This window comes from Sinohyriopsis cumingii, chromosome 1 (assembly GCF_028554795.1).
Source record: "Sinohyriopsis cumingii isolate HCF-2022 chromosome 1, ASM2855479v2, whole genome shotgun sequence".
NCBI lineage: Eukaryota > Metazoa > Mollusca > Bivalvia > Unionida > Unionidae > Sinohyriopsis > Sinohyriopsis cumingii.
Genome location: NC_142961.1, coordinates 147,139,817 through 147,158,031, shown reverse-complemented (window position 1 = coordinate 147,158,031; position 18,215 = coordinate 147,139,817). Strand labels below are relative to the sequence as shown.

At 36.4% G+C, this 18,215-nt stretch overlaps 1 protein-coding gene and 1 long non-coding RNA gene across 3 annotated transcripts; one reads left to right on the top strand and one right to left on the bottom strand.

Moving 5' to 3' along the window:
- Positions 1 to 265: 265 nt before the first annotated feature.
- Positions 266 to 1,390, top strand: LOC149808113 (uncharacterized). Its single transcript, XR_016418999.1, has 2 exons — positions 266 to 433; positions 1,048 to 1,390. It is a non-coding gene; the product is annotated as an uncharacterized LOC149808113 (long non-coding RNA).
- Positions 1,391 to 3,922: 2,532 nt separating this feature from the next.
- LOC149808112 (uncharacterized) lies at positions 3,923 to 17,537 on the bottom strand. 2 transcript variants are annotated; one of them, XR_016424056.1, is made up of 3 exons: positions 17,387 to 17,537; positions 8,719 to 12,251; positions 3,923 to 4,158 (listed from the first exon to the last, which is right to left on the bottom strand). XR_016424056.1 is itself a non-coding variant. In XM_089973512.1 (2 exons), exon 2 carries the CDS (start codon positions 12,220 to 12,222, stop codon positions 11,398 to 11,400), a length of 825 nt encoding a protein of 274 aa, XP_089829638.1. In that variant the 5' UTR covers positions 12,223 to 12,251; positions 17,387 to 17,537; the 3' UTR covers positions 5,342 to 11,397. The 2 variants fall into 2 exon arrangements, 1 of the variants encoding a protein (XP_089829638.1); XM_089973512.1 differs by lacking the exon at positions 3,923 to 4,158 and having other exon boundaries at positions 5,342 to 12,251.
- Between the last annotated feature and the right edge of the window lie 678 nt (positions 17,538 to 18,215).

The window sequence follows — 18,215 nt, the reverse complement described above, 5'->3', positions numbered from 1 at the left end:
GGGAATTCTCCGACCAGGTAGAGACGCATTTGTTTGTTTTTCACTCAGTCAGTGATGTCACAATTGGCTTGGAGCAAATTCGAGTTTTTCGGGACCGGATATCCGGGTGTAACAGTAATTGTTAAATTACATGAGGGAAGTTTTCAAAGAGACCAGGCCGTATCTAATCGAAACCGAGAGATTCAAATCAAGGGCGGAGTCTCAGCTAGTATTTTGTTCGGACTAAGTTAATTTTTCCGTTAGTACATGTTTGAACGTCGCTAGAGAGGGCTCATCGAGAAGTTGGGAGAGATTAGTCTGTACTCCGAGTGCCGAAGTTGTGCGCTCGTTGAAAGGCGGAAAGGAATTCTAGTGAAATTCAAAATTGGATTGAGAACAAAGCCTTCTTGATGTAACTTATCTTCGCCCGAATTTGTCCCAGTTTCATAACTAGGTGTTGTAAGATTGGTACATTATGTACATTTAATTTATTAGAAATGGAATCTTCCGTGTACAGCTAAATTATCAACTTATCGTAATATACGTATAGCGAATTATTAACATGAGAGATTAACGTATGAAGATTGCTGGATAGTGTAATTTAATATGTTGCGTCGTAATGCATGACTGAATTTATTAGTAAATTGTGTTAGAACTTGTAATTGCTTTATTAATATATGAATATATAGATTGTGAATTATGCAGAGTTAGTCATAGTTGCACTTGTGCACATATAGTTAGGTATTTGTATATTTGTACGTGTCTTTATAATTCGTAGGGTTGGAAATGCGTATGATTGTTGATGATGATAGTTTACTATACCGATCAGTTAACAATTAGGTTGTATATGCATGTATCAGAATTCGTTGATAATATTGTTATTGTTATAGCACAATTCTTGCAGAACCAAGCGTGTAAGGAATATTTAGATGTGAGAGCGTAAGTTGACCTGATAATTTTTATTCACCATTATTCTGATGAATGATCTGTGAGTGTGGTTAATTCAACAGAGATTAGTGCAAGGAGATAAGATTATGCGTCAATTCTAATTCCACAGGATGCTTTCAGGGTGGGTGTGAGAAGCGACACAGGAGGATTGAGAGAGGGAAGACACGTTGAGAACAGTCGGAAGGCCTATTGTGACGTAAGCAGTTTGTGGGGAGGCGCAGTGAGGGACGGAACACGTGGAAGAGAGTACCGGAAGTACCAAAAGGAAACAAGAGGCCGACAGATGAGTAACATAATCAACATCGAAGGGAAACACTCTCACTTAAGACTTTAATTTTATACGATGATAGTAAATGACAACTGTGAATAGGTCATTGTATTTGTTCGAAAGAAATTCGATTGAGAAATTTCTCGATGAAATAGTTGAATACGCTTGTTATATTTTATAAAATTTTATACCTTTCACCGTGAGTTTTTTTTATACACCCAGATCGTCGACATTACTGACGGGGGGGGGGGGGAGATCGGAGCTATTTAAATTTTAATTGTCCACCTTTTCCGGCGTTAGAAATAGTACCACTGGAGGCGCGTGATATGCTATTAGACCATTTTGTTTTATTTTTAGTCATAGTGACATGGACTTTTGGCCCCCCAAATTTGTTAGGCTTGCCATCCAGAGTTTGCAGTCGACAATGTCCATGATTCAAGGCTATAGTCACGGTGTGGAAGCCAAGTCGGGACAGATGGCTGGACGGACAGACGGGTGTCACACTGAGGGTTCGAGGTGCATCGGAACAATATTCATTAGTGACACCCTACATTTGCTAGGGAGAACAGTTTTGATGTCAGTTACCACCACCCCAGTATAAGTTTTGTGAAGAACTGCCCTAGTTATACTAAGGTGATGGTGAAGTTGGATGAAAATTGCAACAGGGAAAATATTTTTTTTTTTTATAAAACTATCGACTGTCCCACCCACCCTTTCGTCTGGCGCCCGAGAGTAATATTTTTGCCCCCTCCCTCCGCCACCGAATTTTATACTCACCTTGAAGTGTGTATATAAAAGCATAGAAAACACTTACCAGCATAAGATGTTACAAATGAAAATGCTATAAACTCTCCTACCCTTGTTGGCTCATGCAAACAAGTGCCTAAATGCCCAACTTACGAATGCATTTGCAGACATAATAAAACAGTATTAATATTTTTCTCCTTTTATATACTTGTGGAAAAGCAGAATCTTACTGAAACAACACAGACCCTAATCTGGCATTACACATTGTGCCAACAGACCAGAATTAATGTTGTTTGCAGTTTGATTCGTCGTGTACTCAAACGTATACGGTGTAATGGAAATCTCCAACCACAAACTGAGGTTTATCACGAATATATTGCAAACTGTAATGCACTTATCTGAATGTAAATGGGAAAATGATCAAAAGTCATCTTAAAGAGTTAAATGGTTGTGTCTAGACACAAAAAACCACTTTACGTTAACGACCATAGGCTGTCAGCTGTATTTGATACAGACTTCACTTATGTAACTGGCAGGTCGTGTAGTGTGCCACCTACATGTAATACACAAAACATCAATTTGACGTTGATGACCTAGTGTTAGACATTTATATGTAACGCAGACACCACTCTGTTAGTCACCTGTCACTAGGTAATGCACAAACAGCATGTTACGCTACTGATATATTAATAAGCTGCAATCTGCATGCAATGCACATGCAGTGCTTAACGTAAATAACCCAGAATAAGGATGCCGTCTATGTGTTATGCAGTCATCACGTGACGCGAATGATCTGTTTGTGGGAGGGTATTTTCATGTGTCTATCGAAAGCAGATGGTATACATTTCCATTTCCATGAGAGAAAATGTGTCTCCTCCCATCTGTCAAACACCAGTTACAAAACAACTGTTACTTATTACTAACTTCAAGCAGGGATTGGTCTTTTCCAGTTCACATTTTCTTTACTTCAAAACTTAGTGCTGGTTGCAACACTGTATCATGCCTGTTGCTGTCGCTGGAACTGTCACCATCAATTTAAGTGTCTACATTTTCCGTTTCCCAATTCACCTGGTCAGCACTTTCGTCCTTTCTATGGAACTACCTAACCAAAACGTGAGCTGCAGTGGCTCACTCGCTTGTTTGTCGGACTAGCAACTGCGGGGTTGAATCCTACCATTGGAGCAGCCCGTGTCGGCTGCCGTGGTGTGTCCTTAGGCAAGGCACTTTACTCCAATTGCCTAGCCACAAAATAACCTACTTGTGTTGATGTGCTGTAAAACACCAAAACACCCCTCCCCAAAAAATAAATGAACGAAATTTGGGTTGTTTCTCCATTCTGTCAAATGGCATGAAAGACATCCAATCAGAACTCAACATCCAAAAATAATGTGACCGACATTAATTTTTCCCGATAGAGCTATTATTTACTTCCTTTTTTAAGACCAAGAAACAAGATGGGCTTTATATAAATTTGCAAACAATGCTTATTTTGTGGTATTTTAAGAGCATGGAGACGACATTGTTGTAGCACATTGTGCATCCTGGATGGAATACTGGAAATAGTAGTATACAAATTGCAAGTTTCAACTCCCTACACTAAACTTCACCAGTGGGACTGTCAACATAACATCCAATTATTTTTCATTATGCACCAAGTACAATGTACATGTAACAGTGTGAATTCCGTAACACGTTAAGGCAACATAACTGGGTGAACACTGCAGGGTCAGCGTGACACATAGACAATCAAGTTGATGAATGTGTTTAGGTAATGTTTTAAGGTTAGGGTCCGTGCTAGAATACATTGTTTTAATGTCCCTGGCTTGGGGCGTGATCGATTTTTAATTAGAGTCTGTTTGATAACGGCCAGACAGATGGACGAGGCGAGGTGAATTTGGGGTCAAAGTATCGGGTAAGGACTTGAGCTGAAATGATGCAGAGACAACTTTGTACTCGCTGAAATGAGTGTCATAAGATACGACTTTCTAGAAATCAATTTATTAAAAAAGTGCAGAAATATGATTGGCTAAGGTAAATAAGGGGCGTGTGTTTCCCCCATGAAATTAAATGTCGCAAGTATTCTCCATCGCAAGATTAGTCAGTCCAAGCGTTTCTGCGGAAGGGAAAGTCTTGACTCACATGAAAACTTGCAGTTGTCCTTTCTCATTAAATATAGTTCAAAGGACGGGTGTCTGGAAGTTTGATGGACACTGAAACTAAAGGAACAAAGAGATTCTGCTATAATAAAAGCAAGTGAGTCTCAAAAGCACAGTATTTGTCTCAATTTCATGCAATTTCTTCTTTGATACGAGTTTGTAATTATTTCTTGAATTTACTTGTCTTAAATTCATACAATTTTTCCTTGAATCTGTTGTCTTGATTGTTATGGGAATCATGTATTCTAATAATTCCATGAGACAATTGTGCGAATTTATTTGTCTTAAATAATATGAATCATGTATGCTGATGAGTTTTTCATAGGTTATAGTATGTTACACAATGGCGTGTTATCTAGCAAATAATGAAGTTCAACAAGAAATTAATTTCATTGATTCAATGATATAGTTAAGATCTGAATTCTTTTAAATGAGAAATCTAGTGCTTGCCAGCCAACAATTATTCCAGTTAATGATTTATAGTTTACAGCTGGGCGTATGGGTTTATTGTGTCTAATCTATATTATAGTTCAGCCAGGGATGCTAAACAGCCTGTTAGGGAGAAAAATTAATCTTCTTGCACTAGAGTTTGTTTATAAGTTGCCAGGCTGCAAACTAACCCATATTTGCCTCAGTTTCTGTTGAATTTACGATATGATGGTATCTGATGCAACAAGACAGGAGAAAATGCTTTATCCCAGAAAAAAAACTAACAAAATAATTAGGTTGCCTAATTATTTATTTTAAAATGGGAAATAGCTCCATATATGCACCAAACAGAGATGGGAAGGAGAGGACAAATTAAGGTTGATGACCCAAAAGAGGCTGGAGAGAGAAAGAGGAGAGAAAGGAATATGCAGACTCTAAGCTACCACCAACATTGACCAGCAAGTAACCAGGTTATGCAGGCATGCTGGACAGTTGAGTTCAATCGCTTACTAGATTTTATGATGAAATCTGTCATATTGCTAATTGCACTGTGTGATAATGTTTTGGTAATTATTTTATGATAGAAGTGTATCCTTCAAGTGTCGTGTACAATTTATTTTTTAATATAATTGATTCAATTATTATATTTTATTATATACGGAGGCTTGTGTTGTTCTATTCTACTTCTCTGATCAGATGTCTGTTTATTTGGTCCAACCGTGGTTGATCATCCTCTACATAACGACAACAACCACAACCATGTAACAGTACAAGTAGTTACTATTCAGAAGAAGCAACACAAGAACACCATGCATTACATTAAGTCATGTTTAATTGGCAAAACAACCCAAGAATTTGCTTTGCAAAAGAATAAACTTTGTTACGTAAAAGCATTAAATGCCAACAAACTGAAAATATAATTTTAAACCTTTAAACAGAACATATTTACAAGATGGATAACAAAATACCTCTCTTTATCCACACAAAAACACATTCTAGTGTATATTCATGAACACCATTTGGTTATTATTTAGAATTAATGTTAACAAAAACACATAACTCAATGAGTTTTGTCGTTGATCAAATCTGTCAGAATTAAACTTCCATGATTCTATAGAAAACTAAATGCATTAAAAATAAAGTAAAAAGCCAGAAATACAAAAAAATAGTTTCACTGAGAGATCTTTTATGCAAATTGTTTTTATCTTCCATCAGTGACTATTCTGATGGACAGGTCATAAAAAAGATTACCTTCCAGCATTGCAGTACTTCATGATTAGGCAGGTAAGTAATGACAAATGTATTTCTTCCAAAACAACCCTTTCATACTAGAAAAGCAATAGTGGACAAAATATAAAATGCCCCCACAAATTATCCCTATATGAATGTATCCTCCCTCCCCACAACACAGAGGAAGTTGATAATAAAAAAGTTTAAAAACCTCAAAATAGAAAGTTTATGCTAACTCACAGCAATATATTTCAAGAGGAGATGTGTTAGACTGTCCAAGTGAAAAGGATCTCGTTTCCTTTGACCCTAAAGTCAATAAGTTGTTGCTATATTTACCAAGTTTGTCAATAGTTTTGTTTGGTATTTTCTAGCAATTCTATAAAACTTTTGTCCTAACTATATCACGAAGACCTGAACTGCAACAAAAGTTGGAAAAAATGACAAAATATCATTTACGTTTCAAATGGATGAAAAACACATTTGAGATTTAAAATCAAACTTCAAAATTCAATTACACAGCAACTACACATTGCAAGCAATTTAAGAATATGATTGATATGGCAAATATGTTTCCTCTTATGAAGCAATACAGATAGTGAGCAAAAAACTATTTTAAAAAAAATTACAAAATACATTTCCAATCACCATTTTCTTCAGTAAACAGCTAATGACTGACATACTCTCTCTACTAATAGTGAGCCTCCTGAGCAAGGTTACATTTTCAAAATAAAAAGACATGATTAAAATAAATGTAACTGGTGAAGATGTGATTTCAGTGTAAGAAGGGGACTCTTAAGAAGGCATTACATAACTTGCAGTTGTCTTGAAAATAAAAATTCAAATTATTTTAAATGGTGAAGAAACACTCCAAAAAAATAAGTTATTGACCATATTTAATCCCAATTTTGTTTCCCTTAAAAATGTCCATATGAGTAATTATGCTTACAATATTCTTGTTACAAATTCAATTCGGAAAATAAACAAGGGTACCTCCAAATGGACTGATGCTCTACGGGACCAAAACAATACCCAAGAATTCAAGATTTTACAAAAAAATTCTTTTTAATTACTTAGCATTGAGATCATCCCTGATGTTCCAGAAAAATAAGATTTTCAAATTAGCCATGTGAAAGCCATTCTGGATCTTAAGATCTGAACCATTTTCAGGAGAATCTGTGATTCTTAATATGTTCACTGTAGTAGCCGTATTCATAGACAGATTGACACCATTCTAAAACAACCATCCATTCAGGTGGAATAGAAGTAAAAAAAATTCAAGATGGCCACTGTGGTGGCCATAATGGATGACTGAATTACATTTTTTTTATTTAGGACCATCCAGACATCATAAGAATTCTTCTGTCGAAAGCAGCATGCAGATATGACTTTCCATTCAGGCAGTCACAATAACAAGATTTTTGAGATGGATGTCATGGCAACCATATTGGATCTCAAAATGCCACCCCTTTCATTCAGGACCAATTAGACATAAAGTCTATGTTGACATTATCATCAATTCAGGAGGAATAGCAATAAAAAATGTGGCTGCTGTGGTGGCCATACTGGGTGTAGAAGTATTACCATTTCTATCTAGGTCAAAACAGACATTCTTGGAAGTCTTCTGGTGAAAACCTAATGTTCAGATCACTTTCTGCTCAGAAGGAATAGTAATACATGTAACAAGATTTTCAAGATGGCTGCCTAATAGACATCAGATCGGCATAATTTTCATTTAGGACCAAGCAGACATCATGAGAAATCTTTTACTGACACCTTCTCAAGTCATTTTGTGAAAATCCCATCTCGAATTTCAAGATGGCTACTGTGGTTGCCACCATGAATGTACGAGCTTCACCATTTTCATTTAGGACTAGACCTTGCATAAATGTGTCTAAAGTTTTATGACAAACCCTTTAGTAGTTTAGAATGAGTACAGAGAACAAACTTGTGCTAATGGCTGGCTGTTGGACTGCATATAACAGACCAGACCACAAGCTCACCCAGTAGAGCTTTGTTGTTGTAGGATTTAACGCCACTTTTCAGCACACGATAGGCTATACATGGTGGCCAGTATTAATGGTGGAGGAATAACCCGGGAAAACCCCGGAAAGAACCACCGACCCACGAGAAGCCACTGGCAAGCTTTCTCACATACTCACATTAGCCGAATCTGAGACTCGAACCCACGCAGACAGGTGAGATGGCAGTTATTCATAAAGGAGAGCGCTTTAGACCACTTGGTCACTCAGGGCCCCATCAGTAGAGCTAACAAGACACCTGTTTTTGTTCAGCCTGCCTTTGACTTCCTCAACACTTGAATATTGAGGTTAATCTGTTGGATGGATGGACAAGTACCTAGATGCCAATGTGATCGCTTCTGCCAAGGTAAGCTTGTCTAGAAAAGTGTACTCTTTGATAAAAAACAATTTTGATACAGTGCAATACACAAGTTTTATATTACTTTCATAATACTGGAATTTCTAAACAGTGTAACACACAACAGATTTATATTTGACAATACTGCAATATAAAACAGGAAATAATCAGGTTATCAAAATGCCAATACAAATAGCAAAAGAATTTCTTTTTTAAACCTGAAGTTCAAAAATATCTCACTGACTTCAAGTCACAATTGTTTAAATATGAAAGATAAAACAGGCACTTATTAATATTAATACTGTCCCAGCTCAATATTATAAAACATCTAATAACAATACAACTTTGACTGAAATGCCATTATGAATAAACACCCCAGTGCTTTGGATTGTTTAACAAAAAAGATTGAAATATTTCAGATCATTCATTCAAAAAATGTACTTCTGTACCTGATAAAAATTAAATAGGTGAAACGTGATTATTACCATTTCTAATATTCTGATTCTCTAGTATAATTACTATAACCATTATTAATATCATGATTATCAAAAACACGCAACATCAAAAAATGTGAATCTACATTACCTGCAATGATATTTTTGCAGCAGACGTAGAAACACATGACAATACATGCAACCTTTTACCATCCCATTTCTCTGTAAATATGTGACATCTCTGATGACAATACATGCATGGAAACTAAAGCAATGGCCCATTCATACTGACAAATTTATCCTGAAAAAAAAAATAACACTTCAACCTGTGGCATTGACCTTTGACATGCATGACAAACACCACTGACACCTGGATCACTCATCCCCAACTTAGTCTGGTGAATCTGGTTTTAAAAAAACATGCATATCCAAAGACCTGATACAACTGCCCCCTCCACCCTAAATCTAACAAACTGAACAGTGACCTTAACCTTTACACCAGCAATGATATTTATATGCCATACAGTGACCTTGACCTTTACATCAGCAGCTATAGTTATATGCCAAGTCTGATGACAGTCCAGCCACCCATACATAAGATGCATTCAAAGTCAAAAAGTACATAAACACATAGTGATAGTGACCATAACATGTATTATTTTTCACAGCAATGCAATGAAAAATAACAAAACAGTCACAAACACATGCATCCAGCTATAAGTAACAAAAAAGGCAACAACTCATATAAACATTGCAGTAACATAAAAAAAATGCATCTTTAGATGAGAACTAAAGGACTATAATATGAAACAAGTTTCACAAAAATCCATGAAAAACACAAGTTGCATTCACAGGAATGTTTACCAATAAAGCTGCAGGACAAAATGTGCAAAAAATGTAACAAAAATTGAGAACTCTATGATTTGTTAACATGCACATCTTAAAGTGATAAAAGTGATAATCATAATACATACAATTTTATGGCAATCCATTGACAACTGCAAGACAAATTACATTCACAATACTGTGTCATACACTTCATTTAGCTCTGAATGAAAAAGACCAATAACTCTTACTCAAATTGTGGGAGTATTGATTTTGCAATATATTCATCTTCAGAGGATGACCACAGTATGTAACAATTTTTACAGTGCCTGATCAAAACCTGCTGACTAGCTGTGCTCCAAAGACATACAATGCATTCAGCTGCAAGATGAAAAGGGCAATAACTCCAATGAAAAGGGCAATAACTCAAACAACAATTGTGGGAGGACAGTAAGGGATGAGTACTACATATATTTCTGAAATAAGACTGTGGCCAGGAGGCATTTTACTGGTGTAAAGAAAGTCTCCTCCAGTATCATTCTGCAGACTTGCCAACCCTGAGGAGTTTGTCTTGGTAAGGCAGTTAATTTTTTTCCCAGTAAGTTTGACCAGATTTCAGTAAGGTGTAACAAAGTATCATAAACTGCTATTGCAATACTGGAAAACATAACTAAAAGTTTGGTATTCAAAACATGCAGTGACAATAAACATTATGTTCAACTGAAAAGTCTGTAAAGTACGCAAAGATTTATTTACCACTAGTATAGTTGCACGAACTTTAGTTACAAACCCTGTGCAGCTCAATGGCTTGTTGCTGTCTCTCAGCTTGACATAATTCTTGGCAATTCTATTTCCATTTCACAGGATGACAGCAATCATACCTCCCGCTGGATGCCATTTAAAAAAAAATTCTATAATCAAGTTTGATCATGCAGACACTTCACATGAACAAATAGGTGCAGTTTAAAGCATCTGAGTAACTGTTTTAAAGTTAGTCTGTTTCCCTGACTAATTTCACTAATTCTAATATGAAACCCAGATCCAAATCAATCACGGATGAACAAATTTTCTGGACTTTTTGTCAAAGATCATTTTTTTGTAGTTTTTGTTTTTATGCCACAAATCTGTATTTCAAGGGTACTTTTTGTAAGACTTAGGGCAAAACTGTAAGGGTTGGCAGGTCTTCATTTTCAGATGACAATCATCATACTTACCAAGTTTCATGTCAATCTATCAAAATCAGTAGGATTAGTTTCAGTCATAAGATCATGTGAAGGATGGGAGTGAGATTCCTATATACCCCAAGCTGTATACCAAGATATGAAAGTTGGGAATAAGATTCCTATGTACCCCAAGCTGTATACTGAGATATGAAGGTTGGGAATGAGATTCCTATATACCCCAAGCTGTATACTGAGATATGAAGGTTGGGAATGAGATTCCTGTATACCCCAAGCTGTATACTGAGAGATGAAGGTTGGGAATGAGATTCCTATATACCCCAAGCTGTATACTGAGATATGAAGGTTGGGAATGAGATTCCTATATACCCCAAGCTGTATACTGAGATATGAAGGTTGGGAATGAGATTCCTATATACCCCAAGCTGTATACTGTGACAGAAGTATAATTGTTGTAACCAGTGACCACAAAAGCTCCAGGTGACACTGACTGCTGTGGACTTCCACTTCTAGGTGTATTTCACCCTCACCCCTCATGACTGACTGCTAGAAACAGGAGTTATTGCCCTTTCAGAAAGAAAAAACTGGTATTGTTACCTTTATTTCTCTTTTTGTTATAGGTGAAAAAACTATTAACAACACAATTAACTGTTCAAAAGAGTGAATACATTTAAGACAAATTATCATAACTCATTGAAAGAGAATTTGATACACACCCTCCAAAATTCCTTGACTAAATTGTCAGAAACTTGCTCAGTTTAGAAGAAGAGATGGGGTTGGTGATACAAAACATGCATAGACAGATAATGAAGCCGATGCCCATTTTAGGATATGAAAGCCTCCAGATGATCCTCCGTCCTTAGAAGCATAGATTTCTCAATCTGTGAAAGCTTCTCATCGTCACTGATGCTCATCATACTATCCTGACTCAAGCTAAGAACATCATCCGCAGTGACGGACATCTGGGAACTCTGAGATGAAGGTATTTCGGACATATCTGCTTCTTTCAACGGAGGCAAAACAAGCCAATAGCTCTTAGAATTTTTAAGCGAGACTTTCTCTGAATTTGTGTCTTCATATGATAGGTGAAAAGTGTTTTGATCATGAATCTGCTTTGGCAAAGTTTCTTCATCTGTGACAGAATGGATATAATGACGATCATCCTTTGAGACCATTCTAGGAAGAGAGCTTGGGAATGTGCTTGACTGTCCACTTGTCTGACCAATAGTGCTTTGAAATGAATAAGGTTCCCTGGCTGATGACTCGGATAATGGCCTTTGTCTAGAGGAAATGGCAACTGCCTCTAATGCAACATTCAGATCTTCCTTAAAATGATTCTCTACTAACACTGCCAGGTCCACTCTATTAATTTGTTTTAAAAGTTCGATGAGGAAAGATGCACACTTCTTCGAAATTAACTTTCTACTGTAGAGGTACACCATTACCTCAGCACCATTCTTCAGCTCTGCCTTACCTTGTACTGTCACATGGTTGTCCACCAGAAGTGCTAATTTTAGCTGACTCACCTCATCTTCGCTGAGCCCATGAGCAATTTTTAGTATCATCCTGCAAAAGGAGGAAGTCTTCTCCGCGAAGCAACGTCTGTACGGATCAATTCTATGTGACCTCATCCGGTACATGGTTGCCATGGGTATTGACTTGCTTCATACAGTACACTCTGAAATAGATATTACATTATTTAAAGACTCTTTAATTCATTCCATCACATATACTGGCATAATATCAGCACAGTATGATCAAATTATTTGTTGGGTAAATAGTGTCATGAAAATACTCATACCAAGTGCACACAGAAGTCATAAAGAACATCCCAACTACATATGTACATGTTAAAAGAACGTATTTTGATTGAGATTTGGTGCTTATTTTGGAATTTGTTAGTTCCATCCAAAGAGAAGCATGTGTACTCCTGGAGGCATATGCAGTTTTATATTAAACTTGGTATACAAATAAAAAGTGGTAACAGACAGCAATGTTATCTAGACTATTCAGTACTTTTCAATCATTCATATTTATGTACTGTAAGGAAAACAAAACCTACAATGATTTCGAAAGTACAAAACTTGCCTAAACCAAATATTTGGTCCAATTTTTTTTTTCCATTTCGAGCTGCCTACTATATGGAGGCTTCATTAGAGATTATATGGCCAGTCAGCTGAGGAACCTGGGTGTCCAGCACTTGTAGATGCTCAAGTGATAACAAAAGTAATTTAAAGTGCCTCACTAATTATGATGACTAATACTGCCAACCACTGAACAGACCAATCTATTCAGAAAACCTTTAATTTTTTTTTTTAAATGAACATAGGGGAAGATGTTATGTTTAGCTAACAAAAGGGTTTGGTCAGGAAACAAACAATTTGAGCTACTTTTCCTCAAGAATTCTCAAACCTGTCACAGCAAACAAGAGCAAAGTAAGACAAAGTTCCTCCCCCAATGGGGTCTTGAGGGGCAGTGCCCCCGATCCAGGGGTCCAAAATGCACTCATAAAAAGTTGTTCCTGGTGCAACTTATGATCATAAAATAAACCAAAATAATCATCTGAAAAACTAATAAACTTACCAAAAATGTACTTCAATAATTTAACAATATTTATAGTCACATACATTTTTTCTCCATACTATCAATGCTGAAGTTATTCATATGCATGTCAGTGTTCACATTGCGATTAAGTCACAATAATTTATCAATTTTTGCAGCAAATATATTTTACTTCTCTCTTTTCATAGCAAATCTGTAAAATAAACACCCAGGTACATCAACTATATATAAATAATCCCATACATTCATTTGTCTTTTTCTCCAATGGACACAACCTGTTGATATGCCTGTTGAGCCCTTTTTGCGGCTTTAGCCGATGTAACTAAATTACTGTTGCAATCCCCCAAAATCATTTCATTTATATGTGAAGCATTCATTTAAACTGAAAGAAATCATCAAAATGTGTTTAAATTTATTAACTCAACAATTTAGCAGCTTGATCATGTAATCATGACTATATGTTGCTAATTATGAAAGTCAGCAACTATGGAATATGGTATGGTTTTATATTTGCAAGTTGTGAAGGGAATAAATAATACAAATCAACTTAGTGGATTGGAAGCCCTATTTAATAATAACAATAATAATAACAATAATAATGAGGACTTTCTATAGTGCCTAATCTTTAGAAACTCTAAGCGCTTTACAACATTAGACAACACCTATGAGATAAAAAACATATAATAATATTATTACAAAAAACAAACACCATGAAATTAGAAAAACATTAAAAAATAAAAAACATGCTGAGAATATTTCAGGTAGGAAACATTATTAGGTCTTTAAGTTTGTTCTTGCAGTCAAAATAAGTGAGTTTTGAGAGCCCTCTTGAATGTGATCATTGTGTCTTTGTGTCTAAGTTCAGTGGGCAATTCATTCCAAGTTGCTGGGCCCTGGTATGCAAAAGAACGCTGTCCATATGACTTTGCTTTCATAGTGGGAATAATGAGTATACGATTGTCAGAAGAGGAGCGTAAGTATCTTGCTGGTGTGTACACATGGGTGAGATTGGATAGGTATGTTGGACTAGAGTCTGACAGTGAAATGTAGCACAGAGAACAAATTTTATGTTTGATTCTGGATCGAATGGATAGCCAGTGTAGGGTACAGAGCAGCGGGGAGGTGTGCTCTGATTGTGGTACTCTAAGTATGATCCAAGCAGCTGTGTTTTGAACTTTTTGAAGTTTCTGGAGTAGATATTGAGATCAACCAGACAGAATTGAGTTACAATAGCCCAGTCTTGAAAGTACTAATGAACACACAAGTGTTTTAGTGGCATCTACTGAAAGATATTTGCAAATTGAGCTGATGCGTCTCAGCTCAAGATATGCAGCCTTGCATATGTTTATGACATGTTGGTGCAATGTGAGAGTACTGTCCAGAGTAACACCTAGGTTTCGTACGGATTGTGTGAATTTAATGTTGGCATTGCTGATATTTATTGTTTGAGGTAAAGGATGTGAATGAGAAAGTCTTTTTGTTGTAATCAGAATGGCCTCAGTTTTATCTTCATTCATCTGCAGCTTGTTACATGTCATCCATGATTTCACATCAAAAATGCACCTCTCTACACTTTGGATGGTAGCATCAACTTCAGTGGATGGCTAGATTTTTATATTTGGGTGTCATCAGCGTACAATTGGTGAGACACTGGATGATGATCTATGACACTTGAGAGTGGCTGTACAGAATGAAGAGAACAGGTCCAAGAACAGACCCCTGTGGAACACCACAACATAGATCAACTGGGCTGGAGTGTATTCCATTTGCAGATACAATTTGTGTCCTGTTGACCAAGTAGGACTTGAACCACAGTAAGGCTGTATCATGAATGCCAAATACATGCTGGATATGGTGAAGTAATATATCATGGTCTATTGTGTCAAATGCTGCAGACAAATCAAGGAGGGTGAGGACTGTAATCTTTCTGCTATCCAATGCAGAGAGAATGTCATTAACTACTTTTAGAAGAGTAGTTCCAGTACTGTGGAAAGGGCGATATGCAGATTGAACATTGCTAAAAAAACTGTTTGAATTTAGATGAGATACAAGCTGGGATAGAGCAACCTTTTCCAAGATTTTTGATATGAATGGGAGATTAGAAACTGGGTGGTAGTTCTTTAAATAGTTATGGTCTAGTGTTGGTTTCTTCAGCAGAGGCTTTACAATGGCAGTTTTGAAAAATGATGGGAATTCCCCGGATAAGAGAGAGGTATTAATAACATCAGTTAGTGAAGGCAATACTGGACCTAAGCACTCAAGCAGCAATGATGTTGGAATTGGATCAAGTTCACATGACTTTGGTGCACTCTTCATCACAATTGTATGTACGAAATCCATACAGACAGGTTCAAATGCTGCTAATGGTTGCCGCTCAAATTCTGTATCCCAGCTGTATGGTGATGAGTCAATTGAAATTGTGGTGTCAAACTTATCTCTAATGGTTTGTACTTTGTCATGGAAGAAATCTGCAAACATATCTGGAAGGTTAACTGGAGAGAAGGTAGTTGGAAGTGGTGTTGATTTGTTCCTTGACATTAGCTTGTTAGTTGTTGTTGTTGTTGTTGTTTTGGGGCTTAACGCCATTTTTCAGCACACGATAGGCTATACATGGCGGCCAGTATTAATGGTGGAGGAAGAACCCGGGAAAACCCCGGAAAGAACCACCGACCCACGAGAAGCTACTGGCAAGCTTTCTCACATACCCACATTGGCTGAATCCTAGACTCGAACCGCTGCAGACAGAGGTGAGATGGCAGTGATCCGTAACGGAGAGCGCTTTAGACCACTCGGCCACTCGGGGCCCCTGCTTGTTAGTAATCTCGAAGAGATCTTTGCAGCTGACACTTTCCATGATCTTAGTAGTGTAGTGGGCTGATTTCGCTGTATGGACTATATCTGTGACATTCTTCTTAGCGACTTCATAGATCTGCTTATGAATAGTGAGTCTGGCGGAAAGCCAGAGCCTCTCAGCTTTACGGTGGTCTCTTTAAGCAGTGCGAAACTGGTCCCTTACACTGCTATACCATGGAGAACACTTTTGAATTGATACTCTGCACTTGGTAGCTGGGGCATGTTTGTCAAGTAATGAACGCAGACAGTTATCGAGTTGTTCTGCGGTAGGAGGTAAGCAAATTTAGCTTACCATTTACACCCAAGCTTTACTAATCTTTGTGTCTTGCAACTATAGTCTCTCTTTACACACAATTGATTATGGAGTTTCACAATCGATTTCACAATTGATTATATTATTGGTTTGCTCAACCAAATGTTGATTGATTATAATCAATAATTGGAACAACACTAGCAAAACTAATAGTTTTATGAGTCCATCATAACTAATATTCAGAACTGATTATTTGTTATTATAATATTTGCAAATTTGCAAAAAATACTTTTTCAATATATTTCATAATTAAATCATCATTTTCTAGGGTTTTTTTTTATATTTACTTTTCTGTATGATAAATAAGCAATTTTATTTCAAGTGAAGATTTTCAATAATCCGTTTAAGAGAATCTTGATATGTAACTTATCTGACCAATTTGATTATTTAATTTTTCTGATAATTGTAAGAATGATAATAAATTGAATGAAAATCTTCTCCTGTAACATTATGTCACTTACGTGTCTTTGAATATCTGCATTTCTAGAGAAATGAGTCACGAGGATGCAAAACAGTTTTAAAGTTCCAAAAACAGTACATTTAAAGTATTGAGGTTTGGCATATTCACACTGACAAATCAGATTTTTACAAAATAATGCATACACTATATAAAATATTTTTTTTTAATTATAAATAAACCATTTTATGATAATACCTGAGTCAGAGGCTGACTTATTTTAAAAATTTGATTCTTTTCGACTGTGAGGCAAAATCTCTACAAAAACTACAATTCTGTATAAGGAAAGTTTTAGGAATACAAAGTTAAGCATCTTTATGCTATTATTAATAATAACTAGTTATTATATCGTACATGTATGGCAGGTCAACTGTAAGCAACGATACGAGCCCCTGTGGATTGAATGCCGAGTTAATATATTAAGACAATTTCATGCATGCTTTTCTAAAATAACTAACAAATGTTTCAAATTTAATGAGAGCATTCTGATAGGATTGTGGAAAAGGTGAAAGTAATTGCTTAAGTGCGTCAATACCGACGACTATTGCAAACCAAAATACAAATAAATGTGTACCAAACGAGTGACAAACATTGAAACTAGACTGATGAAAATAACTCAATAAAATACCATCCAATAACGTCTTTGCGTTTCTTTTCGCGACTCTGCGGTGTTTAGTAAGACCCAAATGAATGTTGCAGTGCAGGTAACAACTTCTCATCTGGTAATGATTTATTTTTCGGACCTTTATTTATTTTCAAGTACCCGCCATTTGCCTCGTTCTTCGGTAGCTCAAAGCAAAACTTAGGCTGAAAATTTTCCGACACGAAATTTTAGTAGTAGTGGAAACAGTTACACGGAACAAAAATAATATAATGCAATATAATAACAACTTCAAACTTAAGTATATAGGTATATATTTTAACAAATTCAAGCTTAAGTCAATTTATGTATATGGTGCACAAGATTAAAAAATTTTTACTCACCCACCCCATTAAAAAAATGCACGTAAAACATTTCTATAGACCTTTTTCAGGCAGTCGAATATGGGTTTTCCCCCTCCAACATTTAACGCATGCACAATCAACTTAGGGCATCTTTTAAGCGATTGTCATTAGCATAGTGTATGTTCGGGAAGAAAGTTTCAAACAAATTTGTAAAGGTTTGACATCTGTACACCCTTCACATAAATAGTGTGTTTAAAAATCACGAGTAGTCTGCCTAAGATAGAAAAGTAGATATGAGCACAAAAAGCATCACAGAGGACCAGGGCAGCGGACAAGCTTTGTGGGCCCTAGACAAAATTATCCAGCAGGCGTCAATGAACCACAAATTGAAACAACGGTGGACCCTCTGACCGTTGTGGCCCCCCGGAATTTGTACTACCCTGTCCGAGGTTCTTTATAAGACTTACAAAGTTGGATGATCCATTTCTGAAAGGAAAGGGTTGGGTGGACAA